This window comes from Brachypodium distachyon, chromosome 3 (genome assembly GCF_000005505.3).
Source record: "Brachypodium distachyon strain Bd21 chromosome 3, Brachypodium_distachyon_v3.0, whole genome shotgun sequence".
NCBI classification, from domain to species: Eukaryota; Viridiplantae; Streptophyta; class Magnoliopsida; order Poales; family Poaceae; genus Brachypodium; species Brachypodium distachyon.
The window spans coordinates 58,181,988-58,201,064 of record NC_016133.3 but is presented as its reverse complement, the minus strand read 5'-3'; the positions used below and the strand labels follow the sequence as shown (position 1 = coordinate 58,201,064).

Here is a 19,077-nt window from a genome sequence, read left to right as displayed (position 1 = left end):
GATAAGGCGTCATTATCCAGCCTAGCCCGATCGGATCGAGCAGCCGCGACTCAAAATGCAGTTATTTCTGGGTTTAATTTGGACCACGGGTTTTAATTTGTACGTATAGGATTTGAATCCAGCGGGTAATTAATTTGCACATCTCCTTGTAATCTGTACTCCTATAAGGTCGTGTACAATGGGGTGACGTCAGTTTCTCTTAGCGATGCCGCATAGGATAAAATTTGATGTGAAAGAGAGAGAAACGAAGAAAAATCACAAACCTTCTCTTAATTAAGAGATGATCTCTTCACAAGAATGATAACGCAAAGATAAAACAAATTTACCATTGTACTAGATTTCAACTTTTTTTAGCATTTATTTAGTTAATTTTATTCATCTAAACATTAATTTTAAGATAGAACACTAAGAGATAACTCATTGTACAACATGTTTTGTTTTATTTTCTAATTGACGTGAAATGTCTAAGATAAGACAGTCTTATCAACTATTGTACATGCCCTAAGTTACCGCTCGTACCGGCCCCCTGCGTTTCGGACGATTATAGTCTCTGGAGGTTGTGTAAGTAGAGAAATTCTAAGACAATTATTGTGTGTTGATTCTGGCTCTAGGATGATCTGTTGCTTTAAAAACAAGGATGGTCTATTACTTTGTAGACTGGTTAAGAGGGTCATTTTGACATTCCAATGCAAGGGCTAATGGCAGGTGCATAGGGAAATGGATCGTGGAACTTACTTTTTACTAGTAGAAATAATTGAGAAAAATAGAAAAAAAATAGAGCTGCAGTGTATTAGCCCCACCCAATATGACAAAGTTGGGTCCGCCACTGCGCTGCGGGGTACAAATCGATCCTGCCTTGCCTGATGATAGTAATATAGTGGGCTGTTAGCAGCTGCTGAGCAAGCCATAGTGTCATGCATAGCGAATTCTTTACCTGTAAGCTTCTAAGCCTTTCTCCGCGTATCTCATGCATGTTTCTTTTTGGCCTCTCGGTGGAGAGCAAGCATATCGCACAAGCACAGCAGGAGAAAGGCTCCCAGGTTTTTTTTTTTTCTGGAAATTAACATGTCATGCTGTGATTTTCTTTTTTTCTTTTTACCGAGAGGCCATGCGAACGAAAGAAGCTCTTACCAAAATCAAATCTTGATCAATCTATCTACAGGGCCCGTGTGCCAACAAGCAAGGTTTATATATCTTTTTCTAAAGAGAGAAACAGCTGCTATATGTGGTTCCCTACGAAGCCACGAACATATATACAAGTGCATGCTCGATCCAATCAGCCTGTAGAGCTTAGCTGGAGTCACGAGAGAAGGATAACTGTCGTCGATCGACCGACCAGTACGTATATACATACACGATCAACTGCGATTTTTTGATTGGGCCGTTCACATGTCATCGGTCGACCCATTGGCTCCTGTCGAGAATAACAATATATAAAATAAGAAACGTGGTTTTGTTTTTCGTTTGCATCTTAATTAGCTTGGTCACACCGCGTGGGGACTTAATCGGGGTGGTCCATCCAGTAAGTATTCCTGCCAGCTAGGGGGACGCACCGCGTGACAAACGTGGTGAGCTATCCTAGAAATTATAATTTCAAAAGTAAAACTGCCAGTAGGACGCTCGTACGCTCATCATTTCGTCGTGGTTCCGGCAACGGAGCACCGCATAGCTCCATTCCGCTACTTCATTTTAATTTACAGGCTGCGTTGAGAGTGGTATCGCTCGGTAAGTTTAGAGCTGCATTTGCCGTTGACGTGGATTCTCATAAACCTGGTCGGCTAACTAATGGCAGCAGATTATAGAATAAACTCGTTAATTGCTCATGCTACGGTCTTTACAAATTATTTATGCTTAAAACTTAGAATGACAATTATCTTTTTCATTGTTTTTTTCATAGCATCTTAATTTTTATCGTACGGGTTCGCTGACGATTTTGGCTAAACCAATTAATTCTGCGTGTAGTGGGCCAAGCGTTGTGATGAGCCGCTGACTGCCTAGCTTGTTGTCGATCTTGACCACGCCAATTAAATCACAAATCAAGATCGGGAAACGATTCCCATCAACCAACCGTGCATCTGAGGTCTCAGCCACTTTTTTCTCCCGTATGAATCTTCTCCCACATCTGTCTCTCTTTCCCACCTAAAGTTTGTTAGCCTCTGCGTGCCTTCTTTCATTAATTTTGGTTGCCGGCTATCTCTCCCGGGGAGCTCAGTTGACAGATCTCATGGTAGAACTCAGAGTCCCGTCGTTGAGTTTGTGGCTGCCTGATCTGCTTCGACAAGCCTTTGGCAGGGACGGAGCTACCACGCAAGCATTGGTCACCAATGACTTTTCACTAATCTAGTTTAAAATAAACAAATTGCTTCCACAAATAAATATGCAATGACACACATACATTTAGAAGACCGGTACCAATTATGCTTTTTCTTAGCTTCGTGCCTAGCCTTTGGTGAGCTGGATTCACCATTGGCGAGCCAAATCAACGTCGTCCAAGGCCTCCGGTGTTGGCTACGGGGGTCAACTATAATTTGAAAAAAAAAACAAATGTTTCATCCATTATTTTGGCATGCTCCAAGAGTGTTGCTTTTGTAGGTGTTTCATCCATTATTTTGGTGGGTGCGATGTGGCTTTTCGATGCGGCAGGGATCTTCTACGGTTGCTTCCGTTGATGTGTTGGAGTGTAGGTTGTGTGTTTGCTTCCTCGTTTCTGTCGTTTTGTCCATCAATGGGGCTTCGTCCCTTTTTATCGGGTTTTCTGCCGGTTTATTCTAATTAACCGGGCAATTCTATTTTTTCTATAATGAAATGCAGGAAGTCCCTTTCCCTCTAAGGTGTCCTCAAAAATAAGTTGAACCAGGGTAGAGATATATGTTGTATCCAACATAATTGTACAAGAAGAATACTGTACACTAATGTTAAAACTGGTTAATCATGTTGTCCTGTTGCACCAATTGGACATGATTTTTCTAAAAAAAAAATTAGGGAAACCAATTGGTCATGATGATAGTTACCAGTACTTTGATGACAAATATAATGCAGAATACTTATTTGCATTTCATAAAACCGGGCCATGAATTAGCTGTTGTACCATGGCAGGAATAATCAGAAATGTCTCAAACCTGTTGTTCGTAGAACATTGAGAAAAGTATGGATCGATATAAGTTTGGAAAGCTGTTCTTGTCCTACTAAAAAGCTTAACTTTTTGCTTGTTAAGAATGTACGGATCAGAAGGGACACCACATCCCGGCAGCCCCCATTGTAAAGTAATGAATACAACGCTGAAGGCATGCAGGGATTGTTAGATAAGCACATACCCTTTAAAAAACTGTTTTGACAATTCATGATAAAATGTAAAGTAAAAGAAGAACAGGTCCATCAACTAATATGAAGATTGGTGTTTAAATAGTTGCCTTCGGTGAGGACAGTTGAACACTGAGCAAAAATATTTCTCACAATAAAGCTTGAAAGGGATGGGATTGTTAACGTTCTAAAATACAACAGAACTTTTTTTCAGCTGATTGGAGACATACATGTACAGGTTTATAATTACAGAGTCACTGGACTTGACAGAAACGATGAACGTATCAATTTACATCTTCACACCGCCTGTGCACAGACCTGAGTTAAAAGTTGCAGAAATGATGTACCATTAGAGTCGACCCTTTGCAATCTCTGGAGCAGCAATAGATCACTTTATTGCGTAATTTCATTGCAAACGGACAGCACTTGAATCCCACAACTGAACCAGTTAGGCTAAGTAGTTGTAACAATTATCCAATTGTTATCAGAAGGCAACTTATGTATTCCATGTACATATCTAACAATGAGATGAAGAAGACAGCCTATCTTTGTCATGGGCAGGCGTCAGTAACATTTGTGGAGAAATTTCCATTGATTTCTCATATATACAACATATAGGGCTCATAAACTCGTACCTACCAAAAGGTAAGGGGCAGACACTTGAACAGACAAGTGGAGAATCAGCTGCCATGACATGACTTAGTTCGAGGCTTATTAGCTCGAGGATCTCTTCAGCCTTCCAATGCATATCTCTGAACCTACAATGACAAAGTTAATTCCTGTCTATCAAAACCAATACAAGTGCTCAGGAGCATCCCAGGCAATTAGAACTGAACCCGGTAGTCCGGTACAAGCAAAATGAAACAATTTTGTAAAAACAAACAATCAATCAATCCAAAGCATGTGTCTGGACTGGAGTATGGACAATGATACGATCAAGAGCCAACCCTGTATAAAGGGACACCATCAATTCATTTATGATTCAAGCAATAAATTAGTATAAACATGGAACTAAGTCTTAGAGCCTCTATGAACACACCAGGGATTAGGCCCTGCCGGCAGCTAGGTGAGGGCAAGTGCCATATCCCCAGTCTCCAGACCTTTAGCAACTGGCAACCGTCGCACACGAGAGCAGCTTGTGACAAGCTGGAAGTTCAAAGGGTTGTAATGTCATGGGCCGAGTATGCATGGGCTGGTCTAAGGACAAGGAGTGCGTCAAGGGCGCGGCAACCAACTATCATTGGTATGTTTGGTTTTAGCCCAAATTGCCTGGCCAATATTTGGCTAGCAAAAACTTTGGTCGAGATTTTGGTAGCTCATGAGTTGGCCAAAGTTGGCAAGGAAAATGAATTAGAGTTGGTAATGGGGCATTTGGCTTGCCAAAAAGTTAGGCTATTATCCAAACAATGACAAAAATATTGGTCATTACCAAATATTTGGTAGGATTAACATTGGCCACCATCTGAACACACCCTACATTAGGGAGAAATAAAGTAACGACGGCAAGAGAAGAGATAGGTCTGAACAGGAAGATAGTAACATTTTTTTTAGGAAAGTCCAGACCTATTCTTAGGCGCCAACGAGTCTTTCCTACAAAAGGGAGAACATGCATGTTCTACGGTGTAAGTGACTAAGGCCCTGTTTGGATTGTTGTAGTTGTTGTGAGATAGGTTGGCATTTAGTTCAACTCCCCCCAAAGTTAGAACTAAATACCAGCCCTGCCATTAAAAATACAAAAATCCAAGCAGGCCCTAAGCCTCAGAGCCTCTCTAACCCATGCCAGGGGCTAGGCGTACGAGCAGCTAGACAAGGGCAAGTGTACTATACTCCTATCCCCGGTCTCCGCACCTTTACCACCACAACGCATGACAATCCTTTTCTTTTAACTGGTTCCAGCCCTAGGATGGCTCTTTTGCCTGATGCCCATACATGCCTCCAACCCATAAAATGGTGCCTAGTCAATCAAGACCCCAGAATGGCATCCAGATGGCAAGTATCTGTCATACATGCCTTACATGCGAGTACAACTCAATTTAAACTTGCATTGTTGGACTAAAACTTCACTACAACAACCACCGAGTAACTTGTATGAAATCCTTCAAGTGGTTAGATGCATTCTGACAGAATTTGTCTTCTTTTCTTTTATATATGTGCAGATCAAATTTGGACGTGAATTGGCATGTACATCGTATGTATGTTGTAGAAGAAAAAAAGTGACTTTTAAACCACCAGATTGCACCTGTCAACTTGTAGGATACGCTGCATACAAGTGAGTCCCCTACAAGCATTCAAATTGGTTGGGGTGTTGCATTGTAACAGAATAACATGGGGAGGGGATCTTGCTTGCTACCTCAAGCATATTTTCCTCAATAAAGCAATTTAGCCCCAGGCTTGCAGCGTCTGCACCATTGTGCTGTAGAATCCTGAGCTTCCCTTCCTATAATTTAAACCAATGGAAGCATCAGTAACAAATAATAAACCACATTTGTTGATGATCTAATTCTCGATTCACCTTAGTCCCATAAACAAGACCACCTCCAGGAGAAGGATGAAAGCATGCGACATTTACTTCATCTTCAGCACTCGGAAGAACTCTTATCAGCTCCATATCCGAAACTCTATAAACCTTAATAAATGGAGAAAAAGAACAGTGAGATTACATCATAGCCAGGAGCCCAGGACAGGAGTAATGAACAATAATACGCAAAACGTTTTGAATTCCATGCAACAAAAAAATAATTTAGCCAGCCCATCGGTACTGATTGCAACTTATGCTTTGAACAAAGCAAATCGTGTGTACCTCCAAGATAGTATATACAGGAATTCCAGTCGTCTCTCCGTCCATGATAATGCTCCTAAGCAGCGAGCTATGACGACGACCATATGCTAATAGTATGTGTTCTGAAGTAGGCGAAAACTGCATCCAAAATAAAAAGATATTAGGCTCATTAAATTGCGACGATTGCATAAACGAAGCCCAGTATTTCCCAGGTGGTCTGCAATACAAAAGTCTGCTAAATAACAATGTTTGAGACATCAATCACACTTTCTTTTCTCAACAAAAAGAAAAAGATGCAAACACATTCGAACAGAAGTGAAGAAAATAACCTGAATGGAAGTTAAACAATGAGCCGCCCTTATTGCTCTTGACGTGAGAATTTCTCCAAACCTGCAATGAGATTACATTTCCACAACTTCAAATCAGATAGAACAGACTGTGATAATAGAACAGTCAACAGTGAGAAACATTACGTTGCCTCTTCAAGAGAATAAACCCGAAGCTCATAAATAACTCCGTGAGAGGGAAGTGGGTGACGAGTTGGTGATGTTCCAGGCCCTGTAGAATCGTACTGAACAGGTAACTGGCTACCCTGGTCACCTTCTGTTTGAGGCAACATGCATGCAACACAAGCTACCAGAAACCGTCCACAAGGGGAGAAATGGGCACCCATTTCACTGCAATAATTAATAACTTACGAGTAAGTATAGAAGTGCCAACTCACTTCATCTAACAGAAAAGCACAATTGTCGTTAGACAAGTCTACAAGATATGTTATGTGCATTCTATTTAGAACTTTTTTATAGCATTACCAAATATGCATCGGTTGATTCCTTACCATTGGTTCTGTACAAGTTCAGAAATGACATAACAAGTAAAGATCCATCTTTTGTATATAGTACAACAGTGAAGACACTGGCAAATAATAGGAAGGAAACAACTTGTGTTGTACAGGGAAAAGCGAATAAAAGAAAACAAATCACACTGGTTCACCTGCAAAGAACGGCGTGAGAGATTGTCAAGCAGCATGCCGCGGTTTCTAATGCACTACATGGATTCTTGATATCATGCCGCCACACTCTAAGCTTCACTGTGCAAGGTAATTCAGCAGCACCGGCAGCAAACAGTGAGGTAGTAAGTTCTGATCCAACACCTAAGGAGGCAACATGAGCCTCAGCCTCATCGATTTGTGGACCCAGAAGTGAACTCCCAACCCCAGGTACAGAAGAAAAAGCATGAGGGCGTGAATCATAACGTCGATTTGATCCTCTGGTACTTCCAGTGGCTATAGGAAGCGATGATGGAACACCTGGAAATTCAAATAATCCATGCATTGTGATTCCCTAGCCAAGTTATTGGTTACAGTAACACCACAGAAGTAGATTTTTAATGACATCATTGTTCAGAAGGAGTTTGCAAACCTGTGTGGTTTTGGGCCATCAACCAACCATGCAAAAAAGGCAGCTCCCAGCTACGCGAGTCACTGAACAGATCGTGATGGTGATTTCCACCCTCTGAATTTCTTAGGAACATCTGAACATCTAACCCACTAGAAGTGGTGAATGAGTTCGTTGGAAGACGGTTAACAGCAGGTCCTGAAGGTCTGGCTATTGCTGGAATTGGCACGCTGGTGCTGGTTGAAGCCATTGGAACATCATCTCTAGCACTAGACCTCTCAAGACTACTAGAAGAGCTACTGCCCTGCAATCTTGAGTCCGTTTGACCCCTATCAGCATGCATTTGAATTGCACTTAATCCAGCTGCAGAAGAATTATCAACTATATCATTAGATGCAGAAGGTTCCCCTGGGCATATGTCCATAGGGGTCACAAACTGGTCAGACTGCTGATTTTCAGCATCTGATGCCAACAAATTTTGAGCTAAAGATGGTGAACTCTGCTGCACATTGGTTGAACTACTAGCCAAATCACCGCGAGGAATATATAGACTTCCATCATCCCTGAGGAATGCAGGCCAAATTAGGCATGGTGATGACATGCTAGACTCAAGATGTGGATAGCCTCTGGAGTTAACATTTGCAAAAAACAACGCCGGGGGATAGTTTGCATAGCCAGTAGATGTTGCACGGGTCAGCTGTGAGTCTGCAGCATCAAGATTATTAACCTGAAGTTCAAGGTACAGATGAGTAAACAACAAGATATAACAGGAAGGCGTACAAGCAGAACACAAGATATTCACATTCTACATTTCTACCTCCGCTGTTAGAAGATATGGAGCACCATGAGGGTGAAAATGCACAGCTCTCAATGAACGGCGGGTTCTTAATATAATGGACGGGGCAGAAACCTCCTCTCGATTATTGTACTTCCATATGAACAACTGACACAGAAATTAGGTAGAAGTTATTTATCAGCTGTATATAAAATAAATAAAGACTTTTCTTGCTAGGAGTTCAACACTATCGGTCCTACTTTGTGACCTGATGCAACTGCCAGGATATCCCCCAGTGCATGAAATGCAATGGATGCAATTGGCCTGTCTGCAAAGGGACATAATAGAAAGTTAGTGTAGCTTTAGAGATGCCAGTGGATAGAAGGTAACAATGACATATGGGGTTGGAGACTGTTTGAGGATATTACGGAAGTCGTGAGATACAATACAATCTGACGTATTAGCATCCCAGAGACGGACTTCATAATCCAAACTCCCACTGGCAAGTATATCAGAATGTAATGGATGGTATCTGACCTGCAATAGAACAGCAGCTTCATACACATGCTTTTGGGGTATTATTGACTAGCAATAAACAGAAAAATAAATTATTGATGTCCATTTTTCAATTTTCATATAATTTTGCAAAATCACACTTATTTTTTTAGTATGCTGCCTACTGCAAAAACGACAGGGGCAAGAAACTGGAATTCATTGGCACAACTATTTCAAAAAAAATTGAGCAACATCACTTTTAGGGCCGTTTGTTCAACATTTATTCAATAGCTTGCTTCCTTTCTAAATTCACTAAAAAGTCATGCCAGTATCAATAGACATACCACCCAGGGTGTGCGTCGATGTCCACCCAACACTTTCAAACATTTCCCTGTTTGGCAGTCAATTATTTTAACAGTGTGGTCCCCACTGGAGAAAAGAGATAGTTAGTTCACACAACTATGTTAATTCATATATTTGCAAGTCAAAAAACTTACTGTGTAGATGCAAGTGTTTTCCCATCCGAACTGAATGCAGCTGCAATAGTTGACCTAGGGGGTGGCTGAAGAGGGCAATACTTCGCAGACCAACGATGAAGGGACTGTGATTCTGCCCTGTATATATCAAGTTTAGAAAAATTAGCTCGTGATATAGACATCAGACTGCAAGAATAAAATCTGCAACCCATGATTACAGATATAGTACAGAGTCCATGTTTTAACTAGTGAAAAGAGAGCTTCCTTACCATGAAAATAAATCATGCTTAGCATCTGAAGCTGAATATCTCAACTCAGTGAAACCAGTGTCGCCAGTAGGAGGTTTACTCCAATGTCTTTTAGCTTGGTGTTTGGTTCGAGGGGAGACCTCTCGATGACTTAACAGATGAAAGATGTTTCTGATGATAATGGACAAGAAAACGGATATATATATTATTAAAAAGGAACCCTTTTAATATGTTACTGCTAGCAAACTTTTATCAAATAATCCTTGCAACTAGAGGTGCAACATGGTGACCCTCAGGGTACCCTTTGACCCTCCTTAGTAACAAATGAACTAGTTTTTCAAAAAGTTATGTCATTTTAAAACTTTAGCTCATTTGGTTGAACTAAGGAGGGTCAAAGGGTACCCTGAGGGTCACAAAGTTGCAGCTCTACTTGCAACAATATTCAGAAAAAGATCCGTGCAGTTTATTTTCAAAGAATTGATCACAGGGGCAAGGGGTACCGCAGCCATAGGCACTAAGAGCTGATGCAATGTAAGATAGCATCTTGATCACCCTAGCATATTTTACAGCACTAGAAACAAAACAAGAACAGTGGCATTAATAACGCTCAGGGTAGTATCATAGGCGGCGACTTTAGCAACTAGCCAACTAGCATTATTTCCTAAAACAACGGATACCAAACAGGGCTGAGCCTCATGAGTCATGAGACTAGCAAATTGGTTAGTTGCTACTAGGTGACAGAATCAAGTATTTTCTCAAGTGACGATCAAGAAAAAATGTCAATTCATGTCACTAGCCATTTCTGATATTTCTGCCATTGTGAATACTGTATGATGGTTCATCCGACACAACAGGCCTTTAGGGTCAGCAGCCTGGAACCATGCTATCATTTTTAGTGGTAATTTTCTAGAAAGGATGTCAATTTTAGGCTCAGAAGGAAGCTACAGGATTGAACATACACATCTGTTAACGAGATGCAATGTATTTTAGGCTACTGAATTGACTCATTCGTGTCCTGTCATAAGTCAAATATTTCACATTCATGCAGCATTTGGTTCGCATCATACGATCAGAAAGTTACAGAACAGAAAGTATACATTGGTTCACAACATGCAACTTTTTTTGACACATGCTCTCAATGTAGTACTAATTACTACCAGCTAAATTCTTGTGTGACAGGGTCACTTTTCTAGCAAAAAATGCAAATAGATAATGATTGGAAGTACAATTTACCTTTGCCTTGATTTTCTTGGTGAAGAGGTTTGATATCTAGGAACTGACCCAGAAAATGACGCCGGAGCAGAAGTATGCTTCGAGCCTTCTATCCAATTTTCAGCCATTTCAGTCATTTAATATATTCACCTACTATTAAGCAAAGAAACCACCAAACAATAATGTTAGATCCCAATGGAAGGTGGCTTAACACTGCATCTCATCATAAGATATTCTTTGGAACCCAAAATATTAAAGTGCACATATTGCCAGTAGAAGCCCAACTAGACACCAGTGGTACAAACTGTCAAAAATTCATGAGCCTTTTCGTAGCACATTCGCATCTTAGTTAACTACCTTGGGTATAATTCTACATATACAGATGATGCGAATTTAGATTAAAGGCAACATGACATGTAGCAATTTGCAAAATGGAATAATCAATTATAATAGCCGTGTAACAATTATCAAGACATAGCAAGCAGCAGCTATTATTATCAGAACTTAAATGGGACAACCCCTTGCAACATTTTTGTTTTAACCTTTTGTGCCTGCTTTTTCTCGGACCTGTGCTTCTGCTTTAGTATGGATCTGGCTGGACAAACATTATAATAGCATATTTGTAATTTGTTCCTACAATATATTTCCTATCAGAGATGTCTTTTAGACTATTAGGGACACTACGGATTGCCAAGATATTCAAAGTAACATTTAATTTCCACAACACATGTGTGTTCAATAACGCTACGAACAGGTAAAAATGGAACCATCTTCCCTTTCGGCACTATAGCATTTATTCAGTTTTAGTAGCATGCATCACAAATGCATGCCAGAAAAGTATTGGACGTGGGGTTCACCTCCTAAGGAAAGATGTCTAAAGCGGGCAGAGCCCAATAGGTACAGAGTGAATCGTTAAGATAAAAAAAACACGATTCAGCACTGAGTACGAAATGAGTATTGACGGGCACCAAGACAACTGTGCCAACAAAAGGAAAGAAATCAGGGGTGAAAGTACGGCTATACGGAGAATCCTATTTTATGCACTTCTATAAAGGAGCAATACTAAGGGCATCTGCAAAGGCTGACTATTAACCGACTCTTCTTTGAAATTTGCTTGTGTGGAGGAAGGAGAAAAAAATACGGAGAAGAGAGCTGACTCTTCGTGAAGAGTCAGACTCTTAAGGAAAGAATCAACAAAAAGTCAGCTAAGAGTCGACCTATTTACCATTGTACATCATCGCATTTAATGCTAACAAATCATTTATAGTAACTCTAAAGACACAACCTATTATATGCATTATTTTGTCGTCGACTCTAGATGACGTGGAGAGTCAATGGCGACTCTAATATTGCTGCCGCAAAGGCTGACTCTTAATTGACTCTTGTTTGAAGTTAGTAGATGTGGAGGAAAGAGAAGTAGGAGAGGGAAGAGAACTGACTCTTCATGAAGAGTCACAAAGAGTCAGACAGCAAGAATCGACTAAGAGTCAGCCAAGAGTCGACCTATTTACAATTATACATCATCGCATTTAAGCTAACAGATCATTTACAGTAAGTCTAAAGACACAACCTATTGTCCGTGTTATTTTCCCATCGACTCTAGATGACGCCAACTTTACTATTGGCGGATGCCCTAACGTATCAGAATGCCAAGATCGCACCCCCGTAACGTCCTGAGCAAGGCAACAAAACCACGCCAATCGCTAACTCCAAGCTTCTACCAGAAATCAACATTTCACTTGTCACCACCACAACTTGTGCCCCACCCGACTGGGCATCATTTCGAAGATTGCGTGCAGATCTAAAGCAAGTATAGCAACATCCAACAGTCACCAGACGGTGGTCGACGAAAAACGAGTCGAACCCTAGCCTCCGATACCCGCCAAATTAGTGGCCGGAATAACCATAGAAGCTGAGATCTAGCAGGTTGGTCGGGCAAATTCGAGAAGAACGAAGGCCACAGCTCACAAGCGACCATAAACATGGGGGAACGCAATCGTGGTGGGAGGGGACGAGTAACGGCGGGGGTAGCTCTACCTTCGGGGATTCGGGGACCAGGAGGAGCGGTGGACCACAGCTGCAAATACACCGCCCAACAGGTGCGCCGGCGGACGGCAAGGTTCAGCAACCGCGTGATGTGGGGAGGGAGGGGATCTCAATCCCTAGGGTTCGTGGGCGTGGACCGAAGAGGGCCGACAGGATGAGGGCGACGTGAGAGGATGGGGGGCAGCAACGGGAGAAGAAGGAGGCGGAGGGGAATCTGTACCTCCACGGGCGGCGAGGCCCGCCGGGAATTCGGGCGCCGGCGCCGGCGGCGGTGTGGGCGGCGTCGAGGGGCGAGATCTGCAGGGGGAGAGCCGGAAGGTCGGACGAGAGTGCGGTGAGGAGAAGCGGAGGGCGAGAAGGCGAATAACCAACCCTAGCCCACCTCTGTGCACGAGCAACTGCTGACGCGGGCCTGGCCGAGCACTCGGCAACCGCATTCCGGGTTTCCGCTTGGCACGATGGTGCTTTTGCATGAGCAGGCCAGATGGGCCAGGCCCAAACAAGCTAAAAGTTGCATTCCGGAGGATTGCTGGACCGTCCAAGTAGCAAAACACACTTCCCAGCCCAAAAGAGATTTAAAAGTTACCCCATATAAGAATACTCGTTTCGCTAAAAAAAAAAATACTCGTTTATTGTATTTCCTCTGTTCCGAAATGAGTGAAGTAATATTCCATTCGTTTATTTTGGGACGGAGGGAGTACTGTTTATTTATGATCTAAAGCACTTCATGGCTTTAATCGATCAAAGTGACGGACATACATGCATGAACCACACACACCTAATAACCGACCAAAGTAAGCTCTGAAAGTAATCTCGAGCAAATGAATGGATGTGCGATGATTTTCAATTCACGAGCCTAGGTTAATTAACTAGGGCGCGTGCGTGTTTGTTTCGGCCAAGAGCCGCCCACGGGCCCTCGAATACACACTCGCTTCGCGGCAACCCACACGGACGGCGGCATTTGCATTTGTAGGTACGTAGGACCAGTCAGCGATGGAAAGCACGTGGGGATCAGATTTTTCTCCTTTGTTAACGGTACCTACCTACGCGGGGGATCAGATCCCGCATGCTTTGCCTGATCATAAGCTGTGGGCTATAACCAGTTGTTTGAGCAAATCAAACCAGATTCAACGCGGATACCCACGCAATTAATCAATCAGAAGGGGCACATGCCTGCCCCGGTCAAAATCAAAGTCCAGTACATGGATGCAGTTGCAATATTGCATGCTTGATGCATGCATGTCTGGCCTGTGTTTCTGTGGAGATATATTAAATCATGTCATGTTGTCAGTTGCATTTGCATATACTCCAGGATTCAGTGATCTCCACCGCTGTGTCCCTTTGACTATAAGATCATCACCGCTGGCCTGTGATCTGGCCGGGTTTTGATTGGCTGTTTAGTTGATCAACCCGGCCATTGATCACCTCCAACCTCTCTGTCTCTCCCTTGTTTTCCTCAATACTACGGCCATCACGTAGGAAAGATTTCTACAAGTGGACTGTCAGAGTGCAATATAATACTCCCACTTTGCGGCCTGCGTGCAGATCAGCAGTCGATCAAGTGGCCGCAGACGTACGCCCACCCGATGAAACAAGCTTTAGTTAATCTTCGAACTACACTCCAACGCGAACAGCTAGAGATGGAGATAGAGATCTGAACCTTCGCAAACAGCTATAGGATTCGCTCCATTTTGACGCAAGTAGGTGTAGTCGTGCTTAATTAGAGGCTTATTAACTATACTCCTAGTGCATAGGCATGAACGCTTACGAAAGGGAAAGGCAGTAGCTTAATTGTTTAATCTGGCCATGATTGGAGAGTATCTACTAACTAACAAAAAAGTTTCAGGTAGCTTTCAGCCTTTCACGAGGCATAGATACGGTAGGTAGCTAGCAGAGTACTCCTTTAGCAGTATATCCTGCTTGACAGTTAAGCACGAAGTCTATATGTTGTCCGATCTGAGAGTAAGGCGTGTACCACTATTCATCTTCCTTGATCGCTTCGTTTTGTGCTTATATGTGTTGTGTGAGACCACACGTCAAGTAATGCTAGCCAAATTGCTTTCTACGAGAAGAAACCATTTACAGGACGTACGTAAGTTCCCTTTGCAGGTAGGCAAAGGAACAGAGAGGAAACAAAGTTGACCGCTTTGTACCTACAGATTTATTCTCCTGTCATTAATTTGAACTCAAAACCTGCTATACTTTTTTCATTAATTGATCCCCGGCTTCTAGACTTACCGCCGATCACATTTGAAGAGTCAAAGCCATTGCCCGTGGATTAGTTATTTAATTACAGTATACAGTTTGATAGAATCAACTGGAACAAAACAGTGAATTTATACAAATATCATGAAAGCTATAAATAAAGATATAGATAGCCAAACGTGCTGCACATGCATGGGAAATGAGCTATACTAGTTGCTAGGAGTACATGTACAATTTTGTACGAGAACTGGCCATTTTCCTTTCCAATTTCGTTTTTTCATAATAAAAGCTAAAAGTGTCTTCCCAGGCCTTCCACAAATCCCACACTGCAGCTCATCTATTTGTACATGCATGTTCGTCACAGCTGTTGGGCTATATGTGCACAATTGAACATCCCCATGCACCCCATCCATATAGACATAGAACACTGATGGTAATAAAACATCACTAGAAAACATAGATTGAATAACAAATATGACATACAAATCAAAGACCCTTACATCATGTGATGAAAAGAGATCTTGTCTCTCCCAGCTGAAATGGAAAAAGAATGAACTCGCTACTTACTAGGATCTCAATTGATCCGTTTATTAAACACATATGCTTAAAATGATGGAATGACACTTAACGAATAAATTAATCAACAACAACATATTTTATTAGTTGTGATGCGTGGTGATGCCAGGCTCGACGGGATCACGGCAGTTAGCACCTAGGCATGCTTGGAGGGCGCTTCATCATTTTAGTGTCGGGAGTCTTGCCATCCTTCACGATGAACACGGTGTTCATTCCCCACACAGTGTGACGATCGAAGTGGCAATGCATGAACCACACACCTAACCAACCAAAATAAGAACAAAAGTTAGTGATTTCTGAAACATAACACGTAAAACATTATAGTAAGGTCATATCCCAAAAGCTAAAAACTCACCAGGATTTGTTGCACGCCAACGGATTGCGGTCCATCCAGCCTTTGGCACGGTGACTGTGTTCTGGTACGGTGGGTCGATCAAGTTGTATGTGGCCGGGTCCTTGAGCTTGTCATAGTTTCCAAAACCTCTGCCTACCACATAGAAGGCGAACCCATGCAAGTGCATGGGGTGAGTCTCGGCGCCGTTGATGGTCGTGTCTTGGAACACCACCTCCACGACGTCACCGTAATTCAGCATCTTCACCTTGGTACCGACCTTTGTTACCTCGAGCTCCGGTGGGACGACGGTGTCTGTGAAGTTGAAGAAGAAAGGAGGCTTGTTGGGGAAGCTTGCCTCGAACACACCATTGACAGAACTGTAGTAAGCATCCAAGATGTCGATGGAGGGGTTCTGGAAGCTGACGTTGTTGAGGCTCGCTGCCAAACGGTTGCCATTTGGCCCATCACACGTCTGATTGGGTGCACAAGGAAGCACGTTGATGGCGATGGTGATGAGCATGGGATGATCGACATGCATCGGCACGTCCACCGGGTGGTCCTTGCTTGCCAAAGACCGAAGTTGGGCCGTGTACTCCGTTGCAGCGTTCATGTCGAGGTTGGCAGGAAGGTTGGGGAAGTCAGGTGTCCCCGCACGCCTAGAAGGTGGTGCATCTGTGTATTCCAGAATGGCTGTGGTGGTGCTGTTGTTGAAGTCAAGAGCGGTGTTGGATGCAAACGTCCGTGCAGCCATGTAGTATCGCCCGTTGGATGAACCATTGATAGCACGGTCGGCCTCAAGTAGCGCATCCATGGTCTGTCCAGGTGAGATCATGATATGCTTGACGGTGAACGGCTTTGTGTAGCGGCCGTCGGTACCGACAATGGTGAGAAGGTGCCCAGCGATGCCGTAGAAGAGATCGTTGGTGAGTCCAGCGTTGATGATCCGGAGCAAGTACGTCTTGCCGGTTTGCACTGGCAGCTTGAAAATATTGTCCTTGGAGCATGGGAAAAAGTCTCCTGGCTGGCCATTGATGATGTTTGCATCTGAAAGATTAACCTCACCTCCGGTCCTCTTGGACTCCTCTAGCAAATGGGTGACATCGGCCTTCCACCACTCACCTGCGTGTCCAAATCTCGTGGTTAATTCACACAACATGCATGCCACATGGCAACGATACATTGATCCATGTTTTAATATAATTGAGCTACATGCATACATACCAAGGATGATGGGTATTTCCTTGTGCGGCATCTTGAAAGGATAGAAGCTGCCATGCTTGGGGTGGATGACGAAGGCACCGTGGACGGTGGCCCGATCGAAGTCACTATGTGCATGCCACCAGATTGTGCCCTCCTCGTCAGACAAGAGGATCCGGTAGGTGAAGTTGGTGCCGGGCTGGATGGGACATTGTGTTATGAACTCCGGACCGTCGTACCACGGGTTTCGTGGCTGGTCCACGCCATGCCTATGTACATCACACACGCCATTGACACGTTAGAAGGACAATTGCTAGGTAGGCTAAGAAAGAATATATAGTTAGTTTGATCGATTTGAAAATGGTCGGCCCAGATGAGCGGACAAGTTTTTTTTTGTCGAAAGCAGACAAGTTCAATTACCAGTGAATGGTGATGTTCTTATTGCCTTGGTTGTAGACGTTGACGATGACGACATCGCCCCTTCGAGCGGTGATGGTCGGGCCGGGGAACTGCCCATTGACGGTGAGGATGGTCTTGTTCTTGCAGAGCCTTGGGTGGTTAGCCTCCTTGATCTGAAAAATATCACACCAAGTAATGTTGTCAGTCTCCTTGTGCTGCCTTTTCTCGCACAAGAAATAATCACTAGTTCCCAGTCCTGTTTTGTTATATAAAAAACTCTTGAAACTAATCAGTAAGTCATATGTTTTGCGAACCTCAAAAAAGTTGCATGTTTAATTAGTAAAAAATCATTAGGTATTCTACACGAAAACATGCATGGATGCATGGATGCTCCGGATGGTATAAAAGTTGTATGTTTACCATCGACAATTCTGCATGATCTAATCCATTGTTGACTTGGGACACGAAGTGCGTGTAAGAACAAAAGAAGAAGCAGACTTACATAGAAATTGTGGACGTTATTGGCCTCAGCCAGACCAACTGCAGCAGCTCCAAATGTAAACACCACACCAAGTACCCAAAGCATCATGGTTATCTTAGTTACCCCCACCATTGCCGGCCGGCAACAATTTGGACCGTACGTCAAGTGTAGGAGAATTTGCCGGGATCAGCTAAGCTGCGGGCTAGGCAACAAGCACTTACGACGTGCTTGTCCTATAGCTAGCTTGCTGTTTGAGGAGAGCCAATGAGCTAGCTTCGAATGTGTGTGATCGTTGGGAGCTGATGCATGAGGTATTTATAGGACTAGGAGTTGTGAGAGAAAGAACTTGCCGGCCGAGAGCAAGCCGACGAGACCAGGGAATAATGCATGGCATTCAGTTCTCAGAATATCAAAATATTCCAATCCGTTCATAGTATGATTAATGATCAGCCGGAGACCAGATCCTCCTTTACCGGATAGAAAAAATAACATGTGGGTTGTTAGCGGTTGTTGGGCAAAATCAAGCTTCAACGTGACCGGAAAAAGGAAACCAAGTACAACATGTACGCACAATTTAAACACCACCACATGAATATGCAACTATGTAAGTACTCACACAACACCTGCTGAAAACTATAATCACAGAACATCACAGGAAGAAACATCATCTGTCACGACTCCTGATGTCTACTTCTGAGAAGCTCAGCTCTCACTTTCTGCCGGTACATGCACCTCATCCCGGCCAGCTCCGTCAAGGCTACCAAATGTCGCTGAATTGTAACCTGGTATTGACCCGGCCCAGCCGCCTGATATTGCCTTTATTTGGGCGACAAAGGTCTGCAGACTTTGCTTTCTCTGTAAACCAGCGTGCAATATATGAATGACGGTGGAGGACCATTCGGTGCATGAAAACGGTATGGTTAATTATTTCGCAACTCGGTATGGTTAATTATTTCGCAACTCGGCATCGACCTTAATAAGTGCCTTCTCCGCTTCAGGCTAAGGCTGATCTGAAAATATTTGCAATGTACTATATCATGTCTAGCGGTTTAGGATTTTTTTCCCTTCTCAAATAGGAGTATTACTAGTATAATTTACTAGTATTACCTCTATTCCTAAATATAACCTATATAAATAGGTCTAGTTTTATCCTAAGT

At 43.0% G+C, this 19,077-nt stretch overlaps 2 protein-coding genes across 10 annotated transcripts; both read right to left on the bottom strand.

Moving 5' to 3' along the window:
* Positions 1 to 3,356: 3,356 nt before the first annotated feature.
* Positions 3,357 to 13,120, bottom strand: LOC100829808. Of its 9 annotated transcripts, none has more exons than XR_002964931.1 (18): positions 12,949 to 13,120; positions 10,704 to 10,835; positions 9,492 to 9,641; positions 9,244 to 9,360; positions 9,091 to 9,175; positions 8,680 to 8,788; positions 8,512 to 8,579; positions 8,294 to 8,419; positions 7,501 to 8,203; positions 7,073 to 7,388; positions 6,553 to 6,756; positions 6,409 to 6,469; positions 6,101 to 6,217; positions 5,813 to 5,926; positions 5,651 to 5,737; positions 5,540 to 5,578; positions 3,936 to 4,058; positions 3,357 to 3,618 (listed from the first exon to the last, which is right to left on the bottom strand). XR_002964931.1 is itself a non-coding variant. In XM_024461288.1 (17 exons), exons 2-16 carry the CDS (start codon positions 10,817 to 10,819, stop codon positions 5,543 to 5,545), a joined length of 2,409 nt encoding a protein of 802 aa, XP_024317056.1. In that variant the 5' UTR covers positions 10,820 to 10,835; positions 12,949 to 13,120; the 3' UTR covers positions 3,372 to 4,058; positions 5,540 to 5,542. The 9 variants fall into 9 exon arrangements, 5 of the variants coding, with proteins under 5 accessions (XP_024317056.1, XP_024317057.1, XP_024317058.1 ...); XR_002964932.1 differs by having other exon boundaries at positions 3,940 to 4,058; XM_024461288.1 differs by having other exon boundaries at positions 3,372 to 4,058.
* Positions 13,121 to 15,364: 2,244 nt separating this feature from the next.
* On the bottom strand, positions 15,365 to 18,201 carry LOC100829501 (putative laccase-9). Its single transcript, XM_003570591.4, has 5 exons — positions 17,942 to 18,201; positions 17,461 to 17,612; positions 17,065 to 17,309; positions 15,865 to 16,962; positions 15,365 to 15,769 (listed from the first exon to the last, which is right to left on the bottom strand). The coding sequence occupies exons 1-5, from the start codon at positions 18,050 to 18,052 to the stop codon at positions 15,639 to 15,641; spliced, it is 1,737 nt and encodes a 578-aa protein (XP_003570639.1). The 5' UTR covers positions 18,053 to 18,201; the 3' UTR covers positions 15,365 to 15,638.
* Positions 18,202 to 19,077: the final 876 nt, after the last annotated feature.

What these genes read in the sequence shown, in the direction of transcription:
- LOC100829808 (XM_024461288.1), bottom strand. Translation starts at nt 10,819, where the DNA reads ATGACTGAAATGGCTGAAAATTGGATAGAAGGCTCGAAGCATACTTCT. An exon ending in ATTGTTTAACTTCCATTCAG is followed by an intron (nt 6,218 to 6,408) that starts GTTATTTTCTTC and finishes TTTTGGATGCAG; the next exon opens with TTTTCGCCTACTTCAGAACA. An exon ending in GTCTTGTTTATGGGACTAAG is followed by an intron (nt 5,738 to 5,812) that starts GTGAATCGAGAA and finishes TTTAAATTATAG; the next exon opens with GAAGGGAAGCTCAGGATTCT.
- LOC100829501 (XM_003570591.4), bottom strand. Translation starts at nt 18,052, where the DNA reads ATGGTGGGGGTAACTAAGATAACCATGATGCTTTGGGTACTTGGTGTG. An exon ending in ATAACGTCCACAATTTCTAT is followed by an intron (nt 17,613 to 17,941) that starts GTAAGTCTGCTT and finishes GATATTTTTCAG; the next exon opens with ATCAAGGAGGCTAACCACCC. An exon ending in TTGGCGTGCAACAAATCCTG is followed by an intron (nt 15,770 to 15,864) that starts GTGAGTTTTTAG and finishes TTGGTTGGTTAG; the next exon opens with GTGTGTGGTTCATGCATTGC.